Here is a 19,828-nt window from a genome sequence, read left to right on the forward strand (position 1 = left end):
AAGCTCAGAATTGTTTCAGGCTCAGATTAGGCATCAATTCATTGGATGCCCCTAGGTGAACTAACTCAGAGGTCAGTCTTATCAACATTATGGCAAAATAACAGACTCTTAGAAATCATGTAACATGACTTTGAATACTTTTAAATTATGCTATATTACTGCTTCCTATCTGCAAGTAAAGACCACCCATAAAATAAGCAAATAGGATAAATGTAAAACAAAATTATTGGGAATTTATTCTCAGCTGTACCAAGATGCATTTGAAAATATAGTGTCAGAATACAATGGCTAAAGTAGTTTAGCATCTCCTAGTGTGTAATTTCATAATTCTTAGCAGGCTTCTTGAAAATATACATACACAGTGGATATTTCCAAATATTTAGAGCAATATTTTTAAAAACATTTTTTTCGTAATCTGTAGTACTTCATTTATTAAAATATTACTATTTTGCCCAGTTTTTATCCTTTATGTATAGTCTATACCACATGAAATAAAACTGCGTGATACATTACCAGGATTAGCAATTTTGGTCTGACATATAAACTCAAACCATCCAGAATATCATCGTGGAAGTTAATACCATCAGAACTGAAACTGGAGCCAAACTAATCTGTTTTCCCCACAGATGTACAGCCTTTAATGATGAATCCTTGAAGATTCACAACTCTCAAATGCAAGCATCCAAAGAAAACTGAAGAGTGATTCTTAAAACAGACAGCTAAAAATGAAGCCTATTCACACAGTTATATGTAATGACTGTAGTAATCAGTTTATTACACAGATTAATCATTCTTGAACGTACATGCTCCAACGGAGCAGCTGGGTCTTTAAATATACACAAGTCTGTCAAATGAATTTTTATCCTTACATCCAGAGAGACCTAAGCCATGAAAAACTTAAGAAAATAAGAGCTATTAGCTATGTTAATTGAGAAAACACATACAAACCAAAATTATGAAAGGGAGGGGCAGGGGCAGGGGGAGACTTGTAATAAAATCAACATCACTTGATGCACTAATAGCTCCAATGCATTTAAGTTCTGACCAGTGAAACTCAAGACTTTTAAACACAGGATGTAGGTACAATTTGATCTTATTGGTCATACATTTACCTTAGTAGGTCCTTCAGAATAAAATACAGAACAGCTTTTAAGTTCTTCACATTTTTTCATTACAGTTATGAGTTTAAAAGGATTCCATTTTTTTTTTTAAAAAAAGCATCTTCTTGAATCGTCAAAAAATCCCCAGAAACATGAGAGAAACAATTTATTCTTCCCCTCTCCCTCCACGGTTGGTTTTTAGTGCCCAATTGAAATCTCTTAGGAATGCTTTTATGCTCACAACTAGACTTTGATTGAAGAACTGGCTTTTGACACACATTTCTTTGCTAGGAGTCAATGTTGGTATGGAATACAGTATTTCGTTGTTCCAAGTGGGTACAACACGCAGCACTGCTGTATCAGGTAAACATGTGCACAGGGGAAGATGAGGCGTGGGCTCATAGAAAGCAGTCAAATGGAAATCAAAAGGACTTTCTCTTTCAGAGTTCCCCTATCTTTATTTGTAGAGGTTATCCAATAATTTCTTTAATTACATCGCATACTTCTGAGTCCATTCTCGAGCTATTCTGTTGTACCTGTATATATATAAAGATGATTAATAATAGGTAAGCTTCACCAAACATCAAAGCAGCTAATAAAAATACCATCTGTAGATGCAGTATGCTAAATAATCACATCAACTCCAACACTGTTCTTAGAATAACAAGCAGAAATGCTTCTGATGTCTTCTATCAACAGTTAAGAATATTTTTTTTAAAAAAAGAATTCCCCAAACCCTACACTGCCTGATGAACTTTTCCTAACATACCCACAAATGAGCATGTGCCCACTGACACGTACACAGACTGTATTTTACATTTTTGATCTCACTGTTTACCTATGAACTTCATGCAGTACATTTTAAATATTTGTATATTTTATTGTTTTATCTTGGGCATTAATTTAATTCTATTTTAACTTTTGTATTTTTGTATTTTTATTATATGCCCTGTTCACCGCCCTGAGTCCTTCGGGAGAAGGGCGGTATAAAAATTTAATAAAATAAATAAATAAATAAATAAATAAATTTCACAGGTTGCAAAGCATGTCTAGTCATGTTTGATTTCTTTTCATGTTAGTAAAAGAAAAATATAAGAATTACTTTACAGATTAGCTATCTGTTTTTTTTATTTGTAAAATAATTCAAAATGTGTTCCAATTCTAATGTACTCTGTTATCACCTGTATAATTTCCTAGGTCCAGAAATCCAAAACAGCAACTTTCATTGTGCTCAAACCTAATTTCGGGCAATTCTTAATTGTTAAATGTTGCCAATTTCAGTTAGCAGAATTACTGTTTAGTGGTACAGCAGTAATGACGCAGGAAGAATAATGTAGCTGTAACAGTGCGTGGGAAAATTATTTCTTTGAAATGAAACCAATAGAACCTCAAACTTTTTCCCAGTAAAACTAACTGGAGTATTCACCATTATTAATCATGCCACATCTCATGTAGTATTTTTTGTTCACCTACCACCACCTGAATCATGTGTCTTGTGATAGAAGTTTAAGTTGTTCCTCCCTCTGCAGCCTAAAAGCAGAAACTGAAAGGCCTAAGAGAGGCAATTGTAAAATAATGTGTAAAAGTACAAATTTTAATGACTAGAATTTTAGTGGATTAATCAATCTGGTTGAGGAGTAAACCTTATTCCTAACTAATAATTATCAGATATTTTAAAGCTGAAAATACAAAGCTGCTAACAGAAGGCATTACACTTGAACAAGAAAAAAACATCTCTAGTATCAAGTACACAGTCACAAATTAAAATATTCTCCTTATTCTAAAAAAACAACAACAATCTAACCAGTTTATTTTTTAAAGATGTTTAACTACAATACTCACTTTTCTCTATCTGTTTTGTAGATCCGTGCAATCTCAGGCACTAAAGGATCATCTGGATTGGGATCACACAACAGAGAACAGATGGACAAAAGTACTAGAGGGAATAAAACACAACATTTAGGATTTAAATTCCCCCCTAAAGATTTTGCTGGTCATTGTCTGAACAAACAGTATTTAATTTCCTTTCAGGACCCCCTAAAGGAGATTTAAGTCAATCTTTTTCATGGGTTTTAAAATCTGGATGAGACAAATGTCTTTCTATTTGACAAGCCGTCTTCTGCAAATGCCTCCCTTATTCCCCTTGCACATACAATATTGGAGTTAGACACACCAAATCTGCAGACTGATACAAAAGTGAAGCCTGAAATAGTGACAGTTTTGCCAACCCTAGAAGAAGCACTAATCACCATTTATGAAAGTTTCTTCTGATTGGTGATAGAGAATGTGTTAAATTCATCTACTGCCCAAGAAGGCAGGACAATCACAAGGCTCTTTTTCATACAGCCTGTCAGTGATAAGACGGACTGGGACAAAACAAGGGGAAGATAAGCCACCGAAAAATCGTTAACTTTAGGAAATGAGAGGAGCCTGTTTCAAAATAATCGTTATAGAAATCATATAGAAGACACATTAGAAAGTGGGAGGACTGTCAGCCTGGAAATCTACCTGGCCAAAATGATACCTACAAAAACCACAACTTTCAGGGACATCAAGCTGAGAAAAAAAGAATGGGGGGGGGGGGTCTCTTGAGAACAATATGTAGGTTTCACCATAAATATCTGTATGCACAGATCCTTTGAATTCCCTCTTAAGTATTTGATAGTAGAATGAGATTCAAGACAATACTTACTTAGTTACAATATGTAAAACTCAAGGATAATGCCATGTTTGTCTACAAAAGATATCTGGCTGAAAACCCCATCTACAGCCCATAAGAGCCTTGGTGGAGCAGTGGGCTAATGCCTCCTTAAGTAACACCAGCTGCCTGCAATTAGTGCAGGTTCGAGTCCCACCAGGCTCAAGGTTGACTCAGCCTTCCATCCTTCCGAGGTAGGTAAAATGAGGCCCCAGGTTGTTGGGGGCAATAAACTGACTTTGTAATAATGCCGCTTGGGGGTGTGTGTGAAAGCCCTAATAAGCAGGCATATACATAGAATGAAGGCTACTGCTAAGCTTGTAAGCCGCCCTGAGTCTTTGGAGAAGGGCGGGATATAAATGGAATTAAAATAAAATAAATAAAATAAAAAAAATGTTGGAAAAAGGAAAGTAGCTGTGTAAGCCAACTGCCTTGCGTTCCGCATTAACAAATAAGGGTCCCCAATGGATCTCATATATCCTTTGAGTAAAATATTTTTTGAATGACTTGGTACACTCAAGTTAAGTTGGACATTTCTCAGCAACCAGGCAGCTAATTGCAGCAATTCAGGTTAGATGTAGAAAAATGCGGGAGCTGGTGGAGACATACTGGGACTCAATGATATGGCCTACAGCATATCCTCCTCTGCTAAATCACTTCTGGTTCTCTTTAGCACCCTTGCAATTAGCAGAAATTATGGGAAGGCACTTGGAAATCTATTCTGTCAGAGGAAGAGAAGCTACCCACAGCTTACGTTCAGAAAAGAATTTGTTGTATGTATGTACGTATGTATGCATGTATGAAAGTATGTATGTATATCCTGCAACAATCAGTTCAAGAACATAAGCAGTGCCGCACTGGATTAAATCACTGGCCCATATAATCCAGCATTCAACTCTCAGCAGCTCTCAGCAGTCAAGAAGCTAGTTTGTAGAATCAGAGATCCCTTTGATAAGAAAGCTAGGATTGATTTCTTTGAATGTGACTAGCAGATGTCTTTTTCTTGTTCTCCTGTATTTTTCTTAGGAACAGAAGGCATGGTTTTCCTTTTATCTTTGGTTTTCCAGATATCCTTAAGGACTTGGTTGCCTTTGAGACACTTCCATTCAAACTTGCCTTGAATGTTGTCTCAACTACCCAATGAAGCAGAGAAATCTTCTACCGTAGAAAAGCAACTGCAGCGGTATTAGATACCGAGAAATGCTTTCCTCTATAATGTCAGCCATAAAGGAAAACATTTCACGTGGCTTAATAAGTCCTTTATGGAACTCAAATCTATCTAGATCTTCAGCATCCAGCAGATCCTCCAGCTACACAATAAAAATCCTAGCAGAGAAAGAGGTGACAGAGCCTTTTAAACAGGGACCTGCAGCTCAATGCATTCTCTTAAGGCAATACTGAGTATTTTTTCTGCAGAATCTCTTAAAGGAGCATCTCCAATTTTGGGGGCACAGGGATGCAAGCTCAGCGTCCTAACCCACTGAGCCACCGCGTCCCTGCATGTATGTATGTATGTATGCATATGTGTGTGTATATGTGTGTGTGTGTGTGTGTATATATATACACACAGTCTGATTCCACCTTAACTATTTTGTTAAGAAGCGATAAAAAAGGTTAAATAGGATACTATGTAAGAAAGTTTCAGAATAACTTATGTCTGAATTCTGACTGAATTGTATGTGACTAATGCTGTCTAGACCAAGATCTAAGACTTCTATTATTTTATACAGCAAGAGGACAATTTTGCTACGCTACTCTTCTATGTTAGTAGAAGTATGACCCCTTCCCTTCCTTTCTACAAACTGGGAATAGAAATAGAACAGAAATTGCAAAACAACAGAAACTTGGAAAACCCTACCTAAGGGGAAATGAAGGTCAGGGTTCTACCTTCAATTATTGACGTGCAAATCTTTAGATTTATTGGTTAGCTTTTATGATTTTATGGGTTTTGGATCATAAGAAAACGAAGGTGGTGAAGGCAAAAAAATCAAGAGAAACCTTTTCCTTGTGGAAAATTTTAGTTACATAAAATCTGAGTAGTCTCTTGCCTAATTGTTTAATCGGATCTATGAAGGACAGAGCCAATAGTTAAAATTAAATGGAGATCTGATTTTTAGTCTTATAATATTAAATCAGCAGAATCATTTTACTGTTTCCAACCTCCAAGTGGTGAGGTAGTGCCACCTACTGGTGAGCTTGGACTTATTTTATTGCAAATGCAAGGATAGTTAAGGCAGAAAACTCCTTCCCAAAACATTCAGCGCCAGGATCCTGTATGCAAGGTGGGACACCCAACATAAGATCAAGAATCGTAACAGCATGGACGGTTTCTAAGAATTAAATAGGTAATGACCTATAAAGCTCTAAATGGCTTGGGTCCGGATTATCTAAGGCAGGGGTCAGCAACCTGAAACAGTGAAAGAGCCACTCGGAACCGATTCCCTCACAAAAGGAAAAACTGGGAGCCGCAAGATATGTGTGCACATGCGCGTACATGCGCGCATGCGCAGAACAGGGTTTGACTGAAGAGTGGAGCCAAGGCTAGATATGCACCTACCCTGCATATTTGAATTGATTGGTTGAACTTTTTTAGTCCCACTTTTTTTTGGGGGGGACTGCACATGGCAGAGGACTGGGAGCCGGAGGAGATGGCTGAAAGAGCCGCATGCGGCTCCAGAGCCGCGGGTTGCAGACCTGTGATCTAAGGGAACACCTGCTGCCGGCATCAACTTCCCATCGTCCTGTACGCTCCCACAGGGAGGACCTTCTCAGGGTGCCGGCGGTTAAGGAGTGCCGGCGGGTGATCTCCAGGGGGAGGGCATTCTCTGTGGGCGCGCCTGCCCTTTGGAATGATTTACCAGTGGAACTTCGGACCGCCCCCGATCTGCGTTCATTTTGCTGGGACCTGAAAACCTGGTTTTTTGATCTATCAGGCCTGGACTGAAGGGGTTTTAGCTTTTAATATTGTTTTAATTGTTGGGCTTAATTAATTTAATCTATTTTAATTTTATACTATTTTTATATTGTATTTTATGCTGCCCTGTAAACCGCCCTGAGTCCTTCGGGAATAGGGCGGCGTAAAAATTTAAATAAATAAATAAATAAATAAATAAATAAATAAATAAATAAATAAATAAATAAATAAATAAATAAATAACGAAATAAAGAAATAAATAAAGAAATAAATAAAGAAATAAATAAAAAAAAATAAAAAATAAAATAATAAATAAATAAATAAATAAATAAATAAATAAATTCCACACTGCATTGGCACACCAATTTTTGCAGGTTAAACTACAGTAGGTCATTAATTGTGGCTTAAAGCTACCAAGTTCTGTCTGACATTTTTTTGTCACTGGTTTGACTACTCTGATGTAATAAAACAAAAATTATTAAGAGACCTGTGCCCTAGTCTTTTAGTTATAAGGAGAGGTGGAAAGGTCAACGGATTAGAAAAATGTACAACTCTATTGGCTATCAAGATTGAAATGTGGCAATACAGGATGAGAAAAACACATACAGCTTATCAGTTTGGGGCAAGCACACGAAAAAAATAAATAAGAAGAGCACAGAGGCACTAACAGCTGACTTTAACTATATGATCTTCCCTTCTTAAGCAACTGAAAAGCTTAACCCATATTTGGATGTCTCCAAGCACCAGAGAGTAAGAATTTCTACTGTACAAGAGTTGGAATAAGAAAAGAGAGGGTCAAACATATTTGAATAAATAAAGTCACAATTGTAAAACTAGACCAGACCAGGTCTAATTAGTACCAAACATAATAAAAATAAATCATTCTTTTAGGTAAATCAAAACAACTTTATTTTGTAAACATTTACAGATAATCAAAGCTTGATGACATCATTGCCTGACTGAAAAGTATCAGAAACTGTAAGATTTTTTTTAAAATTTATAAAATTTCTTAATATATTTCTTTTCTTTAAAATAAAACATTGTAAGATCAAACATTTTTTCTCTTTGCTTTAAATTTAAGTTATTTACTAGGAGAATCTACATAAAATTTTGTTGTACAACATTATGAGTTGCATAATTTCTGTACAACATAATCATATGTGCAGTTAATATAACATCAATGTGCAATACTGTGGCGTATTACAAACTATAAAAAGCCAGAGAATTACAACCAACAAAAAGAATTGAGTATGCACATTTAAATGCAACAGTTTGCAGATAAAGCTACTGAATTTTACCAGAACCTCAGCACAAATTTACTGAACACCTGAAAGTTTAAAAATGAGTAAAAGATTATGCATGCAACCATGTTTATGCAATCTGAAAATCATAAAGCAAGGTTCTAATTTGTTGAATGAAATACATTCATACTGACGTTGCAATATTTCAACAATGTGCCTATATTTTAAGCATAAGAAAGGAAATGCTAATTTAAAGGAGTATTATAGAAATTAGTTGTTCCCTTTCTCCCATAAGGACTCAGAAAAGCATCTGTTTGTTCTCCCTGATGTTGGTGTTAATAAGAGTCAAATCTAAATTAATTTTCCATGGTAAGAATAGACTCTCTTCATACTGTTTTTATGGGGATTTAATTTAAAATTTTTCAAAAATATATTTAAGGTATTTTGCAACATAGGGGGGGTTAGCTATATTGAGCATGATTATAAGACATCTTCTTTTGTGGCATGAAAAACAAAGAAGCAATAGGTGGTCCTAAGTTTTCCTATTGTTCTATTGCTGAGTGCTCCAGTGCAATATTTAAAACGAAGTACTTTTGCTCTGAACGTGACACAAAATTTATGTGCACCATTTTGTGCACATACTTGCAACAATGCTGTTGCATTGTTAAAACAACTGCATATTTTGAATATTTATTTGATAATAAAATAATTACTAAACAGAGCTTGGAATTCATTTTAACAGAATATTTAACCCACACAATGCTCTTTACTGCTTGCTGCCTTTTTCCCCTAATTTAATATTTCAATTCAGATATTTCTGGTTATGAGAATTTTTTAAAAAATAGATCCAAATAATACATATAATTGACACTGAATACTAATGTTTTAGTTACAAAACAGAAATACAAAACTTGCTCACAAAACCAGAGCAAAATTGATTTGATATAATTAAAAGGTGCTTTAAAATTCTGAATTGGTTGCAAGTAAGAAATTAAAGAATAAGGACAGCTGCATGTGTACGATTGTCTCTAGAAATAAATCCATGTACAGTAAAAGCTTTTTTACTTACCTTTTGAAATAGTTAATGCTGGAGACCATTGCGACCGTAGAATATCAAGACAAATACTGCCATTACTGTTAATATTTGGATGGTAAATTCTTGTTGTAAATGCAACCTGTTAAAAATAAATTATCTTTTTGGTTTACAATACCCAGCATAAATTATATCAACTATGTTAATATCTAAAAAGTTCCTTACCTTAGGCGGTTTAAAGGGGTAATCTGTTGGAAAGTGAATTGTCAAGAAGAACACCCCACCCTGATAGGGACTGTCATTCTGCAAAGACAAAGCTATTAGAAGATGACATAAGATATTTGCCTCTATCATAATTAAAATTGGAAGGCTACTTACTGGTCCCATTATTGTTGCTTGCCAGTGAAACACTAGAAGAAAGAAGAAGTGAAAGCTTGACTGAGACACTTAAAACTGAAGTTCCTCTCTTTACAACCCCAGCCATTTTAAGCCATAACACGGCTTAATGGCAACGTAACGTGCTAGTGTTCTGATTACATTTAGTGGTTTCTAGATTATAAACAATTTCATGCATGGTCTATTTATAGCGTATCTTGTAAGTAGGGCTACTTCTTCTAGGAACAAACAGAAATAGAAGCCAGGAAAAAGTGCCTTTCCTCTGGCAAGTTCTGAAAAGGAGTCACAGTCCGTGCCTTTTGCAACGTGCTAAAGCAGGCATGTCAAACTCGCAACGTCACATGACGTCGCACGATGTATCACAACTTTTTCCCCATTGCTGGCAATGGGGTGGGTGCGGTTTTGGCATGACGCATCCGGCCCGCGGGCCAGCAGTTCAACATGCCTGTGCTAAAGAAACCAGAGACGGAACCATCTGTTGTTTACTACTTAGACCTAACTTAGAGGAGATGCCAGTGAGTGCAATCAGACTAGTGTATCCCAGTACATTGATTTGTTGCTAAACCATGTTATGAGTTACCATGATCTTAGCACTGTCTCCCTGCCACCATCAATAGGTCCTGGTAATTAGTACAAAAATAATTGGAGAAATGCAGATCCCAGGCATCCAAACTGCTCACAATTTAAAGCGTGGCTTCTGTCATACTGTACGAGATTGGTGGCTTTATTAATTAATTAAAATAAATATGAGAAACAAATAAACCAACTTAGTGTAGGCAATTTGCAGGAAATACATCTTCCACTGTAATGGCAATTAGAGGTCAATTTGATTAGTAGCATATATGTATTTTATTCAGTGCTTTGTCAGCACATTGCTGTTTCCAAAAGTCAAGAGATGATTTCTATTTGGTATATGAAACAGTAGTTCCCAAAGAAACGCTTTTATACTATCGCTCAAACAGATTTAAGATAATAAACATATCCAAACATCTCCAGTTACTATACATTTATAATACAGGTAGTTCTCGCTTACTGACCACACATTCAGTGACTGTTTAAAGTTGCAAAGGTGCTGGAACAAGCGGTGCTTATGACCAGTCCTCTAAGTTCCAGCACCCCTACAGTCATATGATCATGATTTAGGGGCCTGACAACCAGCAGGCACTAATCAGTTGCAGCGAGCCACACTCACAATTGGTTATCTTCTTTGCCACCTTCCCACAAGCTAAGTCATTGGGAAAGCTGGCAGGGAAAATGGCAAGTCCCTCTGTTACATCCCCACTTCTCCCTGACCCTGCATGCACGGGCACACAACTCACGTGCGGCCTGCAGCTGGCTGCCCAGGGCCTCTCCCACCCCACCCACCTGCAGCATCCCCATGCTCCTCACCGGAGACTCCTGCCACTTCCTGCGGGATTATTTGGGATTATAACAGCAACCAGGATTGCCCCTAGACCAGGGGTAAGCAACCTTGGCTCTTTTATGACTGGTGGACTTCAACTCCCAGAATTCCTGAGCCGGCTGGCTCAGGAATTCTGGGAGTTGAAGTCCACCAGTCATAAAAGAGCCAAGGTTGCCTACCCCTGCCCTAGACTGCTGCCACTGAGTGATGCAGTTATATGATACAATCCCGATCCCATTTGCCACTGTGACCCAAGGACTGCCTGTACAAAATTAGTTTTTAAATGGAGACAATTTTACAATATCTGGTTGGGATTGCTCAAGATCAAAATTAAGGATTCTTCTGCAAGTCTTTTAAGAACAGAAACCCACTGAATCCATTTTATGTCTTCGGAAAAGTAGAAGTAGGTAGTTTCAATGGAATTTATTAACCAGATGTTTTGCTTCCAAGTTGACTGAACCAGCAATGTGCGACGGTATGTGCTCTGACGGTATAAGCGACTCTGATGGCACTCACCGGCTTAGAATGCTTTGCATTTAAAATAGAAGTCTTAATATGAATACAATTAGGATTCTTCTTGCTGCCCAAGAAAATCCTAATCTGAGGCCTTTTCCTTTTACAGATACTTACTATCATCTCCAACAGGCCCTGCTGAACACTGTGCTGGAGGATCACGTGCCAGATCATTCAGCTCCTAAAAAAAACCAATCACACTAGATTAAAATATAGTCATTTTATCTCACAGAAAGGCATACAATATACTATAGCATTATATTATTGAATTTTATAAAACATAAAAGAAAATACACAACATAATTAAGGAAACGATCTTCAGAGAATTACCTGTATATAAGTTCTTATTACCTTCCTCCATCACTCCCTGCTTAAAAATACAATGGACAACCCATTTGGATGTCCAACTGTTTAGAAAAACAACTCAAATGATCCCATAATGCATTAAATAATTTGCTCCAGTTTGCACATGTATCTTACCATCAGCATTTTGTATTTACACATTTGTTGTTGTTGTTTTTTAAAAACCCCATCTTTTCCCCCAGTAACTCAAGGAAGCATCCACCATTCTCCACTCCCACCTCCCCGACTTTTCTCACAAAATATTCGTAACGACCCTATCAAAACCGTTCTCCAAGTTTACGTCCATTTGATGAATATAAATCTGCTCCAACTTGAACTCTGGCCAAGCAAAGTAGACCACGAGGCCTGGACACAGTCTGATGGTACAATCTGGGCTGAATTTAAACCAATGGTCCCATGAGGAAATGGACCTAGTTCCCTGGGCTGTCGAGCTTGGCACTTATTGGATCTGGGCCCTTCTTTTGCTATAAAAGTGGTCAGAGAGAGACCTGCAGTTGGGTCTCTGATGTGGTGTCAGCTTCTTTGCAGGAGGGAAGCTTTGCCCAGAAAGGACTTCACATAGCTTCTCCTCACAGATGCACCCTCTTCTACACTGAAAGTCAGTCACTCATGCTTTGACCACCTTAACTACTGTATCATGCTCTGCATAGGGCTGCCCTTGAATCTTCAACTGGTCTGGAATGCAGTAATACAGGCAGTGATGAGCATGCCTCAGTATACGCCCATGTAAACCCCTGAACTGCATGAGTTGCCCTGGCTGCCACTTTGCTTCTGGATGAAATTCAAGGTGCTGGTCATGATCTAAAAAAAAAAAAGTCCTACATAGCATAGGACCATGTATTCTTTCAGAGTGCTACCTCCCATCATATCTGCTAGGCTGATCTGACCAATAGGGTTGGTGCACTCCAGGTTCCTTCAATTAAAACAATGCCATTCATAGAGACCCAAGAAACATGCCTTCTCTGCTATAGCACTTGCTCTCTAGAACAGACATGTCAAATTCGCGACGTCACGTGACGTATCGAGACGGTTTTGCCACTGCCGGCAATGGGGTGGGCGCGGCTTCCGGTTGGTGCGTCCGGCCCGCGGGCCGGCACTTTGACACCCCTGCTCTAGAAAGAGATTCCACCGGTGCTAGGGAACCAACCGGCTAGTATTTCAGAGAGCCCTGAAGACCTGACTCTTCTCCCAGGTCTTTGGCAAGAATGACTGAAACCTTCTTCGGAGTAATCTGGGTTTGCTTGGTTCTTGCCCAGATTGGGCCATCTTTCGTTATCACTGGCATATTTTTTTTTCTCCCTGCATGTTTTATTTTATGAATTGCTCAGAGTTGGTAAGCATTGGACAGTGTAAAATTAAATAAATAAGTCCATAAATATGGACTGAAACTGGATCTTTCCAATCCCAGTTCTTACCATTATACCATACTGACTGGTCAGTCAACAAATAATCTAGCTGAGTCTCTTCATTGTTCCTAATGCTGATATCTGACATTTTCCTTAAGATTCTTCTCTAAATAAAGGTAGCAACACATGCTTCCGACACAATAGATTACCATTTCCACTACAGGCAGTCTTCAACCTATAACCACTCGCTTAGCGTCCAAAGTTATGACAGATACCACCACCCCCAAGCAACTTATGAGCTCCTTTGTTACAGCCACTGCTGCGCCCTTGCAGTAATTCGTCCTTACGACCAATCGCAGGGATGCTGCAGTGGGCCTCACATCCCAACCCACTGGGTCCCCATAAGTCTTGGATCTGCTTCCCCCTGCCCCCCACTGGGTCCTGACCAATGCATTCATTTTGCAACCACTGTGCTTATTTAATAGCTGCCGCAGGCTCCACTAATCGTATCTTAAGGACTACTTGTAGTCATTTAAATTATGAACTGTTTTTGTAAACTTTAAAACTCATTGCATGCAGAACTAGTTTTTCTGACACTTCCAAGACTCTGATAAAATAGAACATCTCAAAATCATTCTGATCAAATTGTATTTAACTTTCACAATATAAAAATGTGGGTATTTGAATTTATAAACAGGTAGTCCTTGACTTACAAACAGTTCATTTAGTGACTGTTCAAAGTGACAACGGCGCTGAAAAAAGTGACTTATGACCATTTTTCACAGTTATGACCTTTGCAGCACCTCCATGATCATGTGATCAAAATTTAGATGCTTGGCAACTGGTTTATATTTCTGTCCGTTGCTGTGTCCCAAGATCATGAGATCACCTTCTGCAACCTTCTGACAAGCAGTCAATGGGAAAGCCAGATTTACTTAACAACCTATCAACTGCAGAGATTCACTTAAGAACTGAGGCAAGAAAGGTCGTAAAATGGGACACATTTTACTTAACTTAGCAAAAGTCTCACTTAACAACAGAAATTTAGAGCTCAATTGTGGTCATAAGTCAAGGACTACCTATATTTTTAACTAATCAAGCACCTGAATTCCCGTTACATAAACCGAATTGAGTTCGCATTTTCAGTAGACATTTCAAAAAGGGTCACAAACTTTCTCTGAAGTTTAATTTAATTTAATTTAATTTAATAATATTTCTATTTCCTTCTTGCTTTAACACAGGAATGCAAAAGTGCAACCATGGGTCTCATACAATGCACGGTACGTATTTGCAACCAAACCCCAAATTCAATTTATTATTTTATTTTTCATATTCTGGGTTTTAACAGATTTTAAAGGCAAAAAGATGACATAAGCTTTGCAGAGACTTACAGCACACTTTCATGCCTAAAAAAAACCAAAACCCCTGCCTCTTCCAGAATTGAGCCAAATGTGGGACCTACTTTTGGACTGCAACCATTCACAGTGCCATTCAGTAATGCCAAACTGCTCGTACTTAAATGTCTGGAGCTATTTTATGTCATGAAAATGATAGCTGAATATGGTAGAGAGATGAAGTTCCTACTTTCAGTTATGAAATCTAGTCTTAAAACAAAAGTTATAAATGGACATAAAAAGTCGTGTGCTACAGGGATGCTTAATATTTTCTCTTGGTTTTTTTTTAAAAAAACTTTAACATTTGAATAGATATCTTTTCTACAAACGTTCAACATTTGTTTCCTCCACGTACAAATAAGTTAAAATATTGACCTATGTTAGCCACAAAATGTTAAGAAAAAGTAGTTTGGTCAATGCAGTAGTTAACTTTTCTTTTATGCAAGATAAAGAATTATCTTTTTTTTTAAAGGAATCTTGAAACTCTAAAATCTAAACCATTTTGTGGTACGGGTCCTTGACCTACAACTGTAAGGGAACCTGGAATTTCCATCATATGTCGTGATGGTCACATATCAAGGCACACCCACACGAGTGACCCCAATTTTATGATTTTTTGGGCGGCTGTAGAGCAAACACATCTTTTAATTTCTTGGCTACAGTCCCCATCTGCAGTGATCTTGGAGCCCAGGAAAATAAAATCTGTCACTACCTCCATTTCTTCCCCATCTATTTGCCAGGAATTGAGACGCTTGCTCCTTGGGAGGAAAGCCATGGCAAATCTAGACAGCACACTAAAAAGCAGAGACATCACCCTGTCAACAAAAGTGCGTATAGTCAAGGCTATGGTCTTCCCAGTTGCAATGTATGGCAGTGAAAGCTGGACCATAAGAAAGGCTGAGCGCCAAAGAATTGAAGCCTTTGAACTATGGTGCTGGAGAAGACTCCTGCGAGTTCCTTGGACTGCAAGGCGATCAAACCGGTCAGTCCTAGAGGAGATCAACCCTGACTGCTCTTTAGAAGGCCAGATCCTGAAGCTAAAACTCAAATACTTTGGCCACCTAATGAGAAGGAAGGACTCACTGGAGAAGAGCCTAATGCTGGGAAAGATTGAGGGCAATAGAAGAAGGGGACGACAGAGAATGAGGTGGCTGGATGGAGTCACTGAAGCAGTAGCCGTGAGCCTAGATGGACTCCAGAAGATGGTAGAGGACAGGAAAGCCTGGAGGAACATTGTCCATAGGGTCGCAATGGGTCGGACACGACTTCGCAACTAACAACAACAACAACAGAGCAAACACAGTGGTCATAAAGTAAAGAGTCTTGCTATCTGCTCTGCTGATTTCCCCAATGACTTTGCTTATGAGAAGCCAGCAGGGAAGGTTGCAAGTGGCCATCATGTGACAGCAGAAGACTGGCCTTTACAGTCAGAAGTTGGGATGACCTTTAATGGAACAACCTCATTTAACACACACACACACACACACACACACACACACACACACACACACCGCCCGGTTCCTGTTTTTCCCAATGCAATCATCAAATGGGACAGCCTTTAACTGAGCAGCCTCACTTAACGACACCCCATTCCTGTTCTTCCCAATGCAATCTTTAAACGAACACACGGGACATTAAGTGGAACGTGGGATGTCTCAAGGATAGGGGAGGCCCTGGAAGGCCTATTGCGGGGCACAAGGCCACCTGCCTTGGGCTTTTCCTCACCTCAGCATGCCCTGTGCTCTGCTTCCCACCCCTGGGGACCCACATTGTCCTTGGGCCTCCTATAAAGCCTTTGACTACATAGCATGACATCTGAATAAGACAAGAGCTAAATTCAATGCATTATTCTTTTTGCTCTTTGCCTGTTATAATTGTCAAGGGAAAAAAGTCATAGAAAGTTTGAGCACATAACAAATGTGAAAGCACAATAAAAATATGCTTCGTCAGTGGCTATGCTAAGACAAGCCATTACAAAAATTACATTACAGGTAGTCCTTGACTTGCAACCATTTGTTTAGTGACTGTTTGAAGTTTACGCCGACACTGGAAAAAGTGACTTATGACCGTGCAGCATCCCCAAGATCAAGTGATCAAAATTTGAATGCTTGGCAATTGGCTCCTGTTTATGATGGTACAGTGTCCTGGGGGCATGTGATCACCTTTTGCGACCTTCCGACAAGCAAAATGAAGCCAGATTCACTTAACAATCATATTACTAGCTTAACAACTGCAGTGATTCGCTTAACAACTGTGGCAAGAAAAGTTGTAAAATACTGGGCTCAATTGTGGCCGTAAGTCAAGGACTATCTGTACAAAACTCCTGTTCTCCTTGGGAAGGCAGGATGAGAATTAAGATAGAAGAATTCACCTTCTACAGAAACAGGAAGTGTGTTTGATAAATCCTTCTTGAAAAGCGAGACAGGAACAGTCATCTTATCCACGTTATTCCCTTCCACTGAAAGAGCGCTTCTAATTAGAAGAATCTGTCACTTAGCAAGAGTTTTTTTTATTCTTGGTTCAAAAACATTGTAATAGAAATTCTATTTGTTTCTCTAGAATGACAAAACTGGTCAGCCCCTGATTTACAGGCGGCATGAGTCATATGAACACCTATCAGTGAAAAATATTCCTTCAAGATATCATGTACAGAATTATATCACCAAATAACTAGAAGAGCTTGCTTATGGAATGATCTAGACACTATTTCTGGCTTGTCTCTATATAGGACACAAAGAAATACGGAAAGTTCCAACTAAAATGGAAGTCAGCTGCTAACTTTTTATATTGCTACAAGCTTCTAGACAAAGAATGAAATTGAAATCAACCCTTTGTTAAGAATTCCTATTTTAAAAAAATAACTACGATTGTACGAAGCAATTCATATTTACGCATGCCCTCCAAGGTCGTACTTCAGGCTTATGGGACAATTTACCTGGAGAAACTGGTAAAATATTGTATTTTACTTTTGTCGCTAAAAAGAGCACAAAACAGAATGCAGTGCCCACATTTGTGTTCCTTTGACTTTGATACTCATGGAGCTAAAGAAGAATTATTCAAGTAATGTTCTCATAAAAATGGGGATCATTTGTATAATTGCAGAGAATTCTCTGTTATCTCCCTTTTTTTGCTACGGGTGGTCTATATGAATAGAGGTGTGAGTGGAACATTTTAGCTTAGGTTTCCCAAAGGCTTTAGAACAGCTCTTGGAGCTACTGCCATCAATTTCAACAACCCAGAACATTCTGTATTTTTAAGAAACAGAAGGACAAACACGCAGCTGGACATTTAATTAATTCCATAGCCAGAAATGCTACACTGCACTGTATCTCACTACAAACTAGTATTAAAGTGTACTCAAACTATAACCAGTCATGCAAATTAATATGTCACGTGGCATTCAAGCCAACTAACAAGTTCATTGAACTGCTAATGCTCCACTCAAGTCTTTAGGTGCTGGTCCAATCAAGTCTTTAGGTGCTGGTCCAAACTGTACATGTGGGGGGTGTCAGGGTTGAGGAAATTAAGACAGTGATGAGGATTTTCCAAAGATTTGCCACTCTCCTAAATATGTAAGTATGATTTAGCAAGTTCTGAGTATTTTGTAATACAAAATGGTGCATATATTAATTTGTAAGCGCTTTATAAATTATAGCACAATTTAGAGTAGCTGCACTGGAAGCTACTAAAAAAAAACAAACCAAAAACATGTAAAGCAGTTTAAGTGTTGTACTAAAAATCTGGACTTTACTTGAAAATTATTTTTGTTGGGTCAACATTTAAGCACGACAGTCCAGTAACACATACAGCACTCATCGCTTTGTGTAATTAATATTCGATGACAAAAAAATGAAGGGATTGTAAATACTTAATTTTAGCACAGGTAACTTCTAAAAAGACACCATTGCCATTCTTACATTGCTATTATTTATGGCAGGTGGATATTATAACATTTCTACTGAGAACTTGGATTTGGGATGTTCCCTCTCTAAACTTGTCATACACTTCTAATAATGTCCGCTGGAAGACAACTGAGGAATCTCAATGAAGCAGCCACAAGTGCCATTTTGGTAGCAGAAATAGAGAAAAATGCCAGAATTACAACTGGTTAAAAAAATTCTCCCCTAAGTGCTCTTATCTATACAATCTAACTCTTATTCCAGGAGAAACATGTACAACATTAATTCTACAAAAGGTCCCAACCTGCCCATGGAACTAAGGAGTAATGAAACTGGTTTCATTTCCCTTGCATACCCCAAAACCTCCCACCTTAATCCCAGGAGAGCATTGATAGTGTGTGTGTTTGTGTGTATACACACACACACACACACACACACACACACACACACACATATACATACACACACACATATATATACACACACAAATATATATAAATGTAACTAACTAAATAAATAAATAAATATATACACACACATATACATTCATACATACATACATTCATACATACATACATACATACATACATACATACATATATATATATATATATATATATATATATATATATATATATATTTGTGTAAATTACTAACAAATTAGTAATTTGTTAGTAATTACTAACTAGCAAGGTAATCTAAATAGTTAACATTTGAAACATATCTTCCCTTGCAGAAAAAAAGCTAACAGAGCGAGAGGGACCTTGTGGCTTAGAGGCAAATAACACTGCCTTGTATGCAATCAGCCCAGGTTCGAATCTCAGAAGGGTATAGCTGACTGAGGACGACTAAGGAGTCAGAAATGCATCTGTTTCCCTTTAATTCTTTGTTAGTAATTTACACAAATATATGAATTGTCCGGTGTGACTACTGCCTGTTTAATAGCCTTCAAGATAGGCTGAAAACAGGAAATAAATATTTGCCCCATGTTTGGGGCCTAGCAAGGTAATCTAAATAGTTAACATTTGAAACATATCTTCCCTTGCAGAAAAAAAAGCTAACAGAGCGAGAGGGACCTTGTGGCTTAGAGGCAAATAACACTGCCTTGTATGCAATCAGCCCAGGTTCGAATCTCAGAAGGGTATAGCTGACTGAGGACGACTAAGGAGTCAGAAATGCATCTCAGTTTCCCTTTAATTCTTTGTTAGTAATTTACACAAATATATGAATTGTCCGGTGTGACTACTGCCTGTTTGATAGCCTTCAAGATAGGCTGAAAACAGGAAATAAAGATTTGCCCCATGTTTGGGGCCTAGCAAGGTAATCTAAATAGTTAACATTTGAAATATATATATATATATATATATATATATATATATAATTTTCAACTTCTTGTGGGGAAAAAAAGATCTCGCAAAGTTGGAATTGATTGATTGAACTTTTTAGTCCTACCCAGTCTGGCGTTACCACCACAGCCACACCAACCCAATGGGCCACGCCCACCCAATGGGCCACACCCACCCAATGGA

General features: G+C 38.0%; 1 protein-coding gene across 5 annotated transcripts in view; it reads right to left on the minus strand.

The window, feature by feature from the left end:
- Window positions 1–207: 207 nt before the first annotated feature.
- Window positions 208–19,828, minus strand: part of UBE2D2 (ubiquitin conjugating enzyme E2 D2) — a 29,741-nt gene continuing 10,120 nt past the window's right edge. For 2 of the 5 annotated variants that reach the window (XM_081324982.1, XM_081324985.1), the window contains exons 2-7: window positions 11,415–11,478; window positions 9,365–9,396; window positions 9,212–9,289; window positions 9,023–9,128; window positions 2,943–3,036; window positions 208–1,636 (exon numbers count right to left, since the gene is read on the minus strand). In XM_081324982.1, coding sequence (XP_081181108.1) covers window positions 1,591–1,636; window positions 2,943–3,036; window positions 9,023–9,128; window positions 9,212–9,289; window positions 9,365–9,396; window positions 11,415–11,478 — 420 coding nt within the window. In that variant the 3' untranslated portion in view covers window positions 208–1,590. Of the gene's footprint in view, window positions 1,637–2,942; window positions 3,037–7,425; window positions 8,040–9,022; window positions 9,129–9,211; window positions 9,397–11,414; window positions 11,479–19,828 lie in introns of those variants that run through there. The other 3 variants (XM_081324983.1, XM_081324981.1, XM_081324984.1) reach the window with 2 other exon arrangements.

This window comes from Vipera berus (assembly GCF_964194415.1).
Source record: "Vipera berus genome assembly, chromosome: 3".
In the NCBI taxonomy this organism is placed as follows: Eukaryota; Metazoa; Chordata; class Lepidosauria; order Squamata; family Viperidae; genus Vipera; species Vipera berus.